General features: G+C 38.9%; 1 protein-coding gene across 1 annotated transcript; it reads right to left on the bottom strand.

Moving 5' to 3' along the window:
- Nucleotides 1-913: 913 nt before the first annotated feature.
- Nucleotides 914-12313, bottom strand: GAS2L3 (growth arrest specific 2 like 3). The gene is made up of 8 exons (XM_009821019.2): nt 12284-12313; nt 11144-11312; nt 10612-10730; nt 9006-9147; nt 5269-5332; nt 4449-4584; nt 3065-3172; nt 914-2332 (listed from the first exon to the last, which is right to left on the bottom strand). The coding sequence occupies exons 1-8, from the start codon at nt 12311-12313 to the stop codon at nt 944-946; spliced, it is 2157 nt and encodes a 718-aa protein (XP_009819321.2). The 3' UTR covers nt 914-943.
- Between the last annotated feature and the right edge of the window lie 1778 nt (nt 12314-14091).

Below are 14091 nucleotides of genomic sequence, written 5' to 3'. Positions count from 1 at the left end.
GCCGGTGCAGGTCAGTACTCACAGATCTGCACCCCAGGAGCAGAAGCTGCTCTGGGGCTCCATCTCAGGAGAAGTGCCCTCCCAGCAACTCAGGGGCTTCTCTCCATGCAGCAAGAGCTTTCTAGGAAAAACTGGGCTCAGTTACAGTCAGATTTGAACATGAATTAAGCAAGGTTATCTGCCCAGGGTTTTAAAAGTAGCATTGCTCACTGAAGAGATCTGTCATGAATTCGAGAGGCTAAGGCACAACGAGAAAGAGTGATCAAGGCCATGATTTTCCATGTACAACTTAACACAAACCACCAAGAAGGCTCCACTTCCAAGCGAGCTGAAGCCACTTTAAGGCATATGGGAGGCACAGTGAACACTGATAATGGCAGCTGTCAAATCTTAACATGACTAGAGATTTCTTTCTCTTTCTAATACATGCAGGTGACCCAAATTTGGGTTCTGGGACACTGGTGAACGAAGAAAAACCATAGCTTTTTTTGAGGTATTAAAACTTTTACAGCTTGTGCACAGCTCTATCGCTTGCCATGGGCCTCAATGCAGATGTGCCAGAACCACCAGAATTGCTCAGGCTCTGCCCTGGGTAGATGTTTCTTGGGCAGTCTTCACTCCCTTTAAAACGAGCAGCAGCAATAGCAGCAGCCCTGGCTCCCCTTTCCCTTTCTCCTGCCTTCCCCACAGCAGGTCAGGCTAGCGGTGAACCGGGATATTCTCCGTTTCACAGTGCTACGCAGCAAGCAAGCTCACATCTAAATAGAAGTTTCTAAACTGCAAAATAAATACAGTTTTTACTGTAAGTTATGCAGAAAAATGTAGGTTATACCTAATATTTCATGGTAATTGTAGTGTTATTAAACTTCTTTCCTTGTCCTCACTGTAGACTAGAGGCACATTTGAATGAAATTAAGACTTTCACAGAAAGTAACAAATAAGTTTACTTTCTGGGTTTTTTACTCCCTGTCATAACAAAATAGTGATCGTCTTGCCTGCTCTTCATAAGAGGACCTTTTGACACACCAGGCACTCCTTTGTTACACACTGTTGCTGATTTTCCCTTAGGGAGAGACTTCTTGACTGCTGGGGCCAAGCTTTCATTTGCTTGCAAGTTTTTGGTTGAAGGCTGACCTTTTGTGGAAGGCTCTACCGGCTTTTTGGTCACTGCCGCTTTGGCTGAAGTTTGAGGAAGCCGTACAACAGATAAGGGAGTGCGTTCAGGAGGTTTGGATGAAGTGGGTCCAACCTGAGAGGGTTTACTGCCATTTGGCTTCTTATTGACAGCTGATGATACGTTTTTGCTTGTAGATACCAGTGTAGGTGGCAACTTTGATGCTTTGCTAACTGCAAGGCACGGTGCAGAAGCCGAGTGTTTTAGGACTGAAGCAGTTTTTAGGTTCCTTGCCAGGTCAGAAGCTGTTTGTGGAGCTTTCTGAGGATGCTGAGACCCAGTTCCTGAGGTCTGAATAGTATTTTCAGAAGGAGGTTTTGCAAGGAGCTGCTGAGAATGTGCAAACTTGGCAACAGCACGCAGATTTGTAACAGGCAGCCGAGCAGCCCTCGGAGCAACTGAATTCACTTTGGTTTTAGTGACAGATACAGGTTTGCATTTAGCGGTGACACGCTTCTGTTTTGAAGCCATCGTTTCAGCTGTCCCAGGCAAGCGAGACGGCTGTTTTTTAGGGGACGAGAGGGCAGGATGCAGCACTGGTGCCGGGGAGCTCTGAGCCAGGGCAAATTTCAACTTGGGACCATCGGGGGACCGAATACGTTTGCGCAATGTTTCAGAGTGAACAAGAGCCGTTCTCATTCCTGCAGATGAAGAGCTTTTGCTTACAGGCTGCGAAGGAGCAGAAGCAGGCAGGTTGTGTGCAGAAGACTCCGGTTTCTTTGAGGTGCCAGCTAATGGTTTGAAAGGAGACTGCGCGCCTGTCACTGGAGACGTTTGTAATTTGGACCTGAGTGTGAATGACTTGGCTGTGGAGGATGGGGGCACTGGCACTTTCGGTGATGTCAGGGCAGGGGACTGAGGTCGTTTAGATAAAGCTTTCTTGGCACTGGCCCCAAGAGCTGAAACAGGAGTAGGGGATTTTGATGGATGCTTTTGAAACATATTGACAGCTGACATTGGATTCATGACAGGAGGCTCCTGAATTCTAGCTGATGAGTTGGGGACGCTGTCGCTGGTGACCCCTTTCTGAAACGCCAGGATTTTTTGTTCCAGAGTTGCAAACTGAAGCACTCGGCACGGATCATATTTAAGCAGAAAACCTTGAAGAGTGTCCCAGCCTCCACCAACACGTACCATCACATGCTTGCCATGTAGCATCTGAGGATGTGAGAAGAGGGGGTGGGAGCAGGAGAAGAACAAGAAAAACTTTGATCTTGTTTTATGCAGCACTATGTCCTCATCTCACATTAAAATCTATTGAAATTGACTAAAAATAGGACCTCCTTTCTTACAGAGAAACATTGTAAAAAAAGAGAAATTATGTTATAAATAAGGCTTATACTTCCCAATTCTTTTATTAGACAGTTTCTCCTGCAGAGACAGTCATTATGCATCAGGAAATAATGAAAGCACATATACAGAAAACACTTTAACCATTCTGTCAGCATCTTTATTTAGTATACAGAGTTTTGGATACAGGGTTTGTTCAAATTATGGATGTCTCAAAATTTTAATCCCAGAAACTCTTATGCCTGCTGAAGACAGCGCTCAGCTATCCTACACATTATAAACCCCAAGCATCCAGATTTTGAACAAGCAACGTTCTCAGGATATTCTATTGCATTACCCTTATTTATATTGCAAGTTGCTACTGAAATTTTAGAAACACCACAGAAAAAAATTAACTTGCTTAGTTTAGTGTGGTTGTAAAATCAATAGTTGTAAGATCTAATTAGCTAAACCTACTTTGAATAGGAGACTGGATGACGTGGTGTCCCAACTTAAATAATTCTGTAATTCTAAAACAATACCATAAAAATTAGGTATTCCACTTAAAAACATTTCTCTCCCCATTATGAACATAAATTGGAATTCTGAGAAACTACTTACTCGTATGAAGAGTATTTTATCTCCCAGTCTATAACGCCCCTCTGATAAGTATTCAATTGAAAATCGATGGGAACAACTGCAGGGAGGATCTTCTGCTATATGTTTAACCTAGTTATTAAAATTGAAAGCATTCATTAGTATTTTGACAGAAGCATGTGTTTAACAGTTTATTGAGATATTTAATACAAGAAAAGATACTGGTATCTTCATCTCATAATGTGAGAAAACACTAGAATTCTATTCCCTCACAAGAAAATCTCAGCTACCTAGAGCTTCAAAATGTAGAATAAAAGATTAAAAGAACAAACTGTATGTATAGGCAAATATTTCGAGTTGTTCCAATCCAATTTTCATTATTTTCTTAAGTTGTAAGTTATTCTAATTTCCTTTTTAATATTTGTCCGTAAGACTACGCCTAGTAGCATCAGATTCCAACCACAACCTTGCAAAGACACTGTTACGGTCTCTAGAAATTGAAACAAGTGCCTGGGTCTCTCCTGTGACCAAGTCCATTGCTACACCTCATCCAGGGCTACTTCAGCATTCTCCTTAACTTTTTGTAAGGCTTTTGTAAGTTAATTTTCTGTGTGACACCCAAGAAGGAAACCACTGAAAAAAGGAGAAAGGTAGTCCCCAAATAAGTCCAGGGTTAGAGAAAAAGCACCTCTTATCGCCACGTAGAAACTTAACAAATTGGAAGGTCAAGACTATTGCCAAGCAGGAAAAATTGTGAGACTTTTCAGAGAGAGCAAGGATCTCGTGCTGACATTCCCAAAGAAGCAGAAGTTTTCCCTTACAACATGGAGGATCTTTAAAATAAATTAATTTTAAAGTCTCAACATGCATTCTTAAGCAAAATAGGAAAGTTGTTCATCATTCCTTTTGGACCAATTCACAAGATGTACAAATAATTTCCTTTTCTGGATACATAGTCATATCCAATTGGTACAGCTACAGAGGTTTTATTTAAAATTTTTTTCAAGAGAGTTTCATCAAAGCCTACTTCAAGATTTGATGAAGTTTTATGAAAACATCAAATTGAAGAGAAGCATACATTATAGTCATAGAATATTGACACACCAGAAAAATTGAATGAGTGTATTTCTTATACTCAAAGAAGCAATGAAAGCAGGGGGAGGGTGGCAGAAATCAAGGCAAGATTATGCACTGGCACATTAACTCCAAAATATATATGACAGCATTTTGCTTACATTTAAAAAAAAACCCATTTGTTCAAAAGAGGTGCATAACCTTATATTTTCTATTTAAGGGGGTTTACAGATACTAGATGAAAACCAGCTTATGTTTACTAAGCCAGATCACAGAAGTACTAAACTTAGAGTTTGATTCAAAGCCCATATCACAATAGATAAGTAGTACTTACTGCCTCATGTAGCTCCCCATGGTGACAACATGGCTTTGCTGTGCTAACAGGTGGTGGTCCAGAGGACATCAGCAGTGTTTCTTCTAGCTCAATTTCCTTCTCTAGTTTTACTAGTACAGGAGGTTCAACTCCATACCTCAAAACAAATACAAGAGTAGAGAGTTTAATTGCTAAAGAAAACAAAAAGAGACTGATGATAACAAACATGCAAAATTCCAAGTAGCTTGACTGACAGGGAACAGCACTACATCTGTCAGAGAAATAACTGCCTTGATAATGCAAAGGGAAGGAGCAACTCTTGAGTTTCTAGCAGAAATCTTCCCAAAGCTGCTCTTGGAGCTACCAGAGAAGGTAGTAAAAATACTGTCAAAACTACACAATTTAGGTCACATCCAATTTAGATAAACTATCTTAAAGCTTCCAGCTCTGCACTAGAAATAAATTAGAAGTCTAAATTCAGAGAATGATAAAGCGATACATGCCAAAAAGCTTAAAAAAATGAAGACCTTAAAACTGTATTTAATGTTCAGTGAGTTCTTCCAAGATGTACACGTATCTATAAGCTGAATGTAATATTTAAACACACAGCTATAAAAACCAGTCTGGATCAGCACTTCTCCATGAAAAGAATCTGATAAATATTTGAGAAAATACTCATATTGTACGGTGGTCCTAGAAAAGCTACTCATTACTTTCTGCACAGAATTAACAACTACTGCATTGCAATTAATGACCGCAGAGTGTCTTAACTTTGTCTTGCCTTTTACTTAATAGAATATGTTCTTCAATTTCTTGTTAAGAGCATGTATGGATCACATACCTGGATACAATGCGTCCAATTTCCAACAAACAAAGATACACTTGTCTTGGATCCTTGTGCAAAACTAAAAGGGAGGAGAATAAATTAATTAATAACTAATAATTACTGTGGGGAGGCCTGTGCAATTAGGTACAGAGAAGGGAAGATAAGGAATAGATGACTATAACTTTGCCATCATTCTATCCAAAGGCAAGCTACATTATAATGGATAAAGCACTATATGCTTTCCAACTCTAATTTTCTATTCTATAAAGTGTTTAAACCCATCCTGGCACTCCTGAAATCAAACTCTTCTCCACCTCCTAAGAGAAACACACTTTATTTGATTTTATGCTGTTCTTTCTTGATGTGAACTGGAAAGAAAGAGATCCGAGAGCTTTCCCTTCCCTATCCCCAAATATATTACAGCAGTCTTAAAGATGAAAAGCATTCAACAACTGCAAATAGGAAAATATACTCCATCTGTTCATGCTTGTGCATACAGACACAGATAGGCACACACACACTATAGGTGAACAATTGTAAGAGAATACACTGCAAGGGATCTAGCTGACAAGTATATGGCTATGCAGCCAGTTAGCCTAAGTGGTTTAAACCCTTGGCTGTGAAAGAATAATCCGGGTGATTGTTACCCTTTCAGCAAGCAATAAATTCTTTTTCTTATGACTTTAAAAGTTCTGGGTGCCAGCAGGGTCCATCCATATGGCAGATTCACCCAGTTGCACTAGAAGATACCACTTTGCCAGTGGCGGCTCCCCTACCCCATGCTATACCCTCATTTCACCCCTCCCTATCAGCCCCACCTCCTGCCCTATCGACCCAAAGGTTTTGTTCAGAATTTGGTATCTTTGCGAGGTGCTATCTGAGAAAGAGGGTCAAAACCCCTGACCATAAGAAGGAGGTGAGAATGACATTGGTTTAAGAGGCAAACACTCAGATTCAAACATCAGGTACTGGCTGTGATCACAGAAAAGATGCAACATATTTCAGATATGTTAGCAGCACAGAGTTTTGCACTAGGCTTTGCTTCTCAAGGACTGTGCCCACATTAACCCAACTAGTGCCCAATGCAGAGGCTGCTGTACATCCCTCAGTTCAGAGCAGCTCTAACAGTTGCACACACTCTGCTGCATAGACACACTAAATCATGATCAGGAGAGCTGAAGAATGAGATAGAAGAGTGGACCGATAGCCAAATGGTGTGTAGATGACCGTTCTTTTGGGTTTTCTGAAAACTTTCAAATGAAAACATTCAATTATTTTTACTGCTATGCTGAAGAATAGAAGAGGCAGAAGGAAAGTTATGTCTGTCTTGTCTTCTTGCAACTTCCATCTTTAGGTGTGCAAGGAAAAAGAAACAAGGGCCATGAACAGAGAAGGAAAATAGTTTAAAAATTTCACGCACAAGTAACTACCTCCTCCCCTGCCCCCATTTAAGCCTCAAAATTGAGATGCTCTCAACATGTTCTAAGAACGTAGTTGTATGAATGCTCTAGAAAAACCATCCCTGTGCTTTCTTAGCCAACTAGTTATACTGCCTAGTAACTCAGAAACCAAAGGCTGGGAGAAAGGTCATTCAAATCCCCTCCACCCACACACATGGCACTGCTCTTTCCCCCACCACCAAGAAGTATAAGAAATGTGAAAAGCCATAGATAAAATTTTCATATGGTGTAACGTTTATATAAACAAGTCTGACTTTCTTCATACTGTGCAGTAACAATATTCAGTAGAAGCTGGAAATTCACTCTGAAGAGAAACCTAATGAGCCAGCTTTATATTTACAGATGAAATCTAACATCTTTCTGATGTTCAATTTGAGATTTAAAATGACTTTGCTTTAAAGTATGTCACATGTTCTTGTTTACATCATCTACTCTAGTTTGTAAGTCTACTTTTTAAAAGGTCTGATTATGAAGGGTAAATCCAGAAAAGAATGTTAGCACAGCCATAATCTAAAAGGTACTAGAGGTATTTTAATATTTTTTTTGTAAGTGTTTTTGTCAGCTGTAACAGAAGAGACATAATTTGCCTGAATCCAGAAAAGAAAAATCCCTAGCAGAGATCAAGACGTTTGGCTTGATGTCAAAGGGCATTCCATGATGGCTATTCTTCCTTTCTGCTGTCTCAGGAGCCACTTTATTTCTTTCTTTCACAGCCATCCACACTTTTCAGGAGGTGTTGCTATATGTACCTGATGGGAAAAGCACAATTGTCAAATTGTCTTTCCCTTATTTCATTCATAAAGAATGGCTTGAAAATTTGATGGAGTGAAAAGTGAAAAGAATGTTTCATCAAGGAGGCTGTAAGTCTGCTCATTTCAACTGCCAAAAAGGCTGACAGAAGATATTTATGCCACAAAGCAATCTTGTGTCAAGACTTACAATCAGACTTCAAAACACTTCTTGGCTATGAGTGAAAGCCACAGCATTAGGAAATCCTGTCTGCTTATCTCAGGGAGGCTAAACAGGTTCTAGTCACCCATCCACTTACAGGAACTAAGACGTTTAAGCAACGCAATTCATATAAGTTGAACTGAAAAAAATATTAAAACTAATTTTCGTATAGCTCAGTTCTCCTACTCATCTGTATTTCATGGCACTGAAAAAAAGATACACTCCCTAGTTGAATCAGAATGAGAAAGATGCAAATGAGGATATTTTCTCAACTATTTTAAAAGATGACTTATCCAGTAGAGAAGGCATGGGCAGTCCAACTAGCAGGGAGGAGAGCTTAAAAGAAATGCAGTTAATGAAAACATTGCCTCCCATTTAAATAGCATTAAATGGCACAAAGACTTCAAGAAAATCTAGTAAATGTTGCGACAGATTCATCTGATTACTGAAAACAAAGGTAATAGCAATTTTTTGCTATTCTGCTTGACAGGCAGATATTTTGCCTTTTTAAATAAAAAACCCAACAAAAAAACACCACCACCAAAAAAACCAGTATTTGGCTTGCCACAGAACAGTCTGTATTAATTAATTTTTACTGACATAATAGCCGGTAGAAGAGCATTTCATTATTTACCATGTGATGAAAGCACAGTTCCTCTTAATTAACAGTAAAAAAAAAATTATTCCATCTGGAAGTATCAGTCTAGAAGCTGTTTGTTATAAGGGTCAGGCTGTGCACTGGGGCAGGCATACACACAGTTGGCAATATTTATTTTTATGACTATCTTATTAAATGGGAAAATACAAATGGTTTAGAGTCATGTCAAGCAGGTCCTGAAGCAAATGTTAATTACCAACAGATGGTTGTCACTTCAGGCACAAAGCCCTGATGTAGTTACCAAATGCATTATTCTGAGGGCTTTCTGCAACAAGAATGAGCTCTAATACCAAATAAAGGATCTTATTGTGAGTTGACTCCATGGCCCTGTGGTCTTCCCGCACAGGGAAAGCAAAACCACGCTTTTCTCCTCTGTTTCTCAGTGGGCCTTTTTACTGAAGGAAAACATGCGAGTTTGCTGCATAGCTGTCACTCCTCCCTTCCTCCCACACGGCAACTTTTAGAAGGTTGGAAAAGCATCACACAAGTTAGAGCAGTCACTGGACTGATTTTTCAAGGCTTTTACATAAACACTGCCTTAAAATAAGTTAAAGCATTAATAGCTTGCACAAGACAGGTACAGTTGTCACAAAGGCTTCACAAGACTATACACAAGAGATCTCCCTGACCCCATAGTTATCCACATACAGATCAAAGCAAGTCTTATAAAAAGATAGATTTACCTAAACCTTCAGATTCAAAGAGGTAAGTCTCATCAACTCCAATGGCCCTACACCAGTTAAGAAAGTTAGCTGTATTATCTCTGGCAAAAAAAGATCCTGATGGAGCATCCTTCTTACATGGAACTTTTCTCATAGGAAAATTCTGGCAAGGGAAGAAAACAAAAAGTACATTGTGCACATCAACATTGCCAACAGATTTCAAAACATATTTGCAAAGGAAAATAAACCCTAAATTCAGAGTACAGAAACAGTGGTTAGTAACTATTTTGTGTTCAACCCACCATGTACTCTATTAAAAAAACTACACTAATGTAGAAAGCATTCCACCTTATCTTTGTGAAGAGTCATTGAGTGAACAATCCTTACCTCTGCAACCTCTCCCAGAACTGCCCATACAATTGCTTCCCCATTTCCCAACATGCTGGGCTAAAAGTCTTACTGATGGTTTCACAGGTCTAGATAATTATTCCCCCTTCCCAAGGTCTGTTCATAGCAACAGAATGAACAGAGAGAACCCCAAATCAACTAAACTATACTTAGCTGCCAGATTTCAATATTTTAGAGCCCGTTCTAGAAAGTGGAGGGAATTAGAAGGGAGCAAAGGGTAGTTTCCTTTAAAACCATTCAGTACTTGTCTTTAAATTGGTATCTTCAAAACTAAAGAAACAGTTCAAAGGTACCCCTTAGGCATCTTGTCCTCCTTAAAAAAACTCTAAGGATTTGCAGCATTCTATGGCTCTTGTATAAATACCATTTGGCATCCTAAAACTGCTGTCTTGTGTCATCCCCCATCCCCGTCCCCCCCACCCTCAATTAATAATATTTCTAACATTAGTAATTATATTACTTCCTGGTAAATACCCATTATTTAAAACTGCTGTTTTACTTGATAAAGCAATAAAAGGTAAATATCAAAAAAATGGTCTGGATATGGCGAAACAGTTCCTCCTGCCCCCAAGGGAAACACTGCCAATCAGGGCACATCAGATGGTGATCTACTATTTGACAAATCCAAGCACTGCTGTAGCTATGCTGGGTACCTGTACATTGAACAATGCTACCTGCACCAGCATTACATGCTTTTATACTCCAAAGTGACACATCACTATTTTTCATTGTACAAACACAGACTGCAAGTTGCTTGAGATTCACATTTCAGCTCAGTTCCAACAAAAAACACGGATGCTCATCTCCAGGTACATCTCAATATGGATATTTTCATGGCTAACCTATATAGTAGAGTTTAGCCACCAGTTTCTGGAATAAAACATTCCACCAAGTGCCAACGGATATCTTATTACCAACCCACACTGATGTTATCAGGGGAACCAACTCCAGACCTGGACTAGATCTTCCTCTGGCAAGACTTCTACTGAAATCAAACTAAAAAACTAGTATGGACATTAGGATTTGATTAACAAAGTCATTTGTTGCATAAGGACAGTTTATCCATGTATAATGCTACACTGTTGTTCATCAGTCTTCGGATACACAGCACACAGAATGCCATGTTGGGAAGCCTCACTCACCTGCTTTCCTTTTACTACTACTTACAACTAAAGACTTTATATATGTATTAAAAAAAAAAAATCACAATATGACTCACCCTTAAATTATTTGAGCTACAACATTTTTTAACTGTGTTTTGAAGAACACCAACCAATCGGCAGAGTAGTACCCCATTATCAAGTTCTTCGAGCAGTTGTTCTGCTTTAACTTCTATTCCTAAAAAACAAAGGTCAATATTAGCGTTACTCCACAGAAGGTAAAGAAGTTTCATATGAACTTAGAGGCAACTCAAACAGCATTCCATCCATCATATAATTTACTACAGTGTTAAAGACTGAAAATTAGTAGAAATATGTAAGTAAACTAAAATCAAATAGCCACTTAATTAGATTTTAATTAGACTAACAACATTCACAAATATAAATTATAACGATTAATCATCCTAGCTCCAAGAAGTGGCAGCTAATAAAATCCGAAACCGAAGCATGCATTTTAATGCAATTCTCCTTGACATTCAGGCTCAAATACACCAGATCTCAACAGTACTATGGATATTAAGTGTCAGCTTTGACCATAATACTGGAAAGTGCTTTGAAATTTATTAGACAGCAATTTTTTTTTAACCTCACCCAGCAAGCCAGACAGCCAGATTGACAGATCTTCTTGCATAGGCACCAAAGTTGCTTCATGCCTCACAGATATCCATTGGTCATACAGGCACACATCTGCCAAACCTGGCCCATGTCTGGCAGTCAGAGGACTTCGGGGACTTAAGGGAAGGTCGTCTCCAAACCACACCTGCAGAAGATTTCAGTAGGCTAAAGGCAGCGAGCTCTAATATTTGCAGTCAGATGACGAAAACTTGCAGTTCTGAATTATGCTAAAGATCTATTATTCAAAGAGTAAATGTTCATTCCCCTTCAGACGGATACACCAAACCAACACAACAGTAAACACGAACGGTGCAGCTCTCATGAGTAACTCCTGTATCAAAAATACTACTGCGTTCATTCTTTTGACTTCTTTGGATTTAAAATTACGTACTTTCCTGAATATTAAATAAAGAAAACATGCATTAAATTTGTGCAGTTTTTTTTCCTCAGCACATTTTAAGTAATGAAATCTACAGTTTATTATATAATTTACTACAGACTACTGATTTCTCCAATCAAATATTTCAGAGGCGTTTTGTGTTTAAATCATTAAAACGATGATGTTAAAAGAGGAAACATGTTCCCATGCAAGAGCATAACACACTTCTTGAACAGGAATCCTTAGCATTTCACTTCAGGATTGCATATTTTCAAACTGAGAGGTACCTTTACATTTCAAGAAAAGGACCACGTTGAAATTTTACCTACAAAATTCCCAAAGACAAAGAGTCCTTCTGGTATTCGTAACTACTTTCCTTCAGTTCAGTGTGTGTATAAAAAGTATAAATAAATAAATAAATACATAAGTGATTAACTAGAATATAGGGGTTTTAAAAACACCTCTTAATCATCAAGCAAGTTTTTAAATAAATTCAGCCTTTGACTTCAAAACCTTCTTAGGTCACAGCACTTAGGAAGAGAAAGGATCACCTATCTGATATACCACTCGGTTATCTATCTTGTCACATTGCTCCATTTGTAAAATGAGAAAATTATTACTTTTTTTTAAAAAACCTAGAGATAACTCTGGGGATTCTAGCATTTCATCTGCTTCAGGGTAGACCTTTGAATACAAAAAGTATTATACAGAATTCAAACATTACAAAAGGCATTTACCTGAACTGCATTCTGCATGGTCATCTGCATTTACGTTAGTTTCTCCCCCTGGGAAAAGAGAAGAGAATTTTTAATACAGTCCCTCCTGCTTTCTTGAAAATCCCAAGAAAAACCCACCAGTGCTGTTTCGGCAAAATATGAGCGAGTCCAAACAGGAACGGAATGGGGGAAAGAGGGAAGTATCTTAGCAGCTAAGGTTTTGATCCAGTATTCGGTCAACTTCAGTTCTCTGCCCTTAAATAAAGCAGCAGTTATTACAGCACGAAATAGCAACTAACTTCGTATGTATAAATAATACTCAGATTAGCATGATTTTAAGGAGCTGTAAGGCATTTACTTTGCCAAAGAGAAATATTAATACTTCAAACCATTCTTGGATTTAAGAATGTTAGCTGAAAAGGAAGGAGTGAATGCCATCACAAGTGTATCTTGTACATGCGTGTATACATGTGTAAGCACCCTGAGTTTACATTAAATACTTTGAAGATTATGAAAATCTTAAAACAAGAAAATAATTTGCATAGATACATGAGAGAAATCAATGGTTTTATTAATTGTTATTGGGATTTGACTTAGATTTCCAGGCAGATAGCACAACAGAATGCTGCAAACTATTGCAGCAATACAGCTATAAGGACAATTCCCTGGCAAAACAATCCTTAAGGAAAGTTTTAAAGGCAATCTGGTAAATGCCTTCTCTCCTGAAGCAAACACAGTATTTTCCAGCAATGCTTTTAAACATGGGAAAACCCAGCACAAACTCTACACTGGGCTAGGGATTAGTAAGTCTCTCCACGTAGGTTCCAGGTCTAGAGATGCACAGTATTACCAGGTTAGCTGTATGCACACACACCAGAAGCAATTTCCTCAGCATAATTCTCCACAGTGGTAGTGGAGGGTATTACAACCTCAAAATGTACCTATCTGTGTCTTGAAGCCAGTTAAAAACAACTTTCTTGCTCCATTACTTAAAAGCGGCAATAAAACTTAATCTTACTGAAACTGGATTGCAGACATAGTCAGACAATTTTAACTCATCTGTTTTCCTTCAAAAATTAAATAACTCCTGTCTCCTGTCCCAGATGTTTAAGCTTTATACATAGACAGTATTCTTCTCTCCTCTTCCATCTGTTGCACAACCTGGTCTTCCTATGGCAAAAGGCTGAATAGCCCATCACAGAAGACCCAATTCTCATAAAAATTCTCCCCTTTCCTCTTACCCAGAAAGCAGAACAGTGCCGTTTCCTCCTCATTTTTCCCTCCCACTGCCTTGAACCTCACACACTACATAGGACCACACATCAGGCACTTCAAACAACTTACCTCTACGACCAGCGAACGAGCAACCAGTTTGGTTTTGGGCTGAAGCCACTTCCTTGTATCAGGACTGCTAGCACTTCTCAAACTTTATCAGAGACACTTCAAGTGATATCTTCCCCCCTCCTTTTCTTCTAGGGAAGAAAAAAAAAAAAAACAGAAAAGGAGACAACCTCTCCTTGATGTCATTTTTCCTTCTATGAATGAACAAGGGAAGGGCAGTGTATATAACAAGCATTACTAATGACCATGTTATGCTTCCCACAGCTTTGTCCAGGGGAATACATTTTCCTTTAGCATAAGAAAGCTATTGTCCCAAGAGAGTTGCAATAAGAGGCTTCATTGATTAAAAAATAAAACAAACAACAGCAAAACAGCCAGTAGAGAAGTTGGTCTCATTAAAATAAGGAGCTCCATATAGGCTAACAAGAGCTCTAGCATACTAACTGCCAAGGGAAAACAAAAGGCAGCCTAATTCACAGGGAGCACTC

The sequence above is a fragment of the Gavia stellata genome, chromosome 4 (genome assembly GCF_030936135.1).
Source record: "Gavia stellata isolate bGavSte3 chromosome 4, bGavSte3.hap2, whole genome shotgun sequence".
Taxonomy (NCBI): domain Eukaryota; kingdom Metazoa; phylum Chordata; class Aves; order Gaviiformes; family Gaviidae; genus Gavia; species Gavia stellata.
The sequence above is the reverse complement of the archived record's forward strand: the minus strand, read 5'-3'. Positions and strand labels throughout refer to the sequence as shown.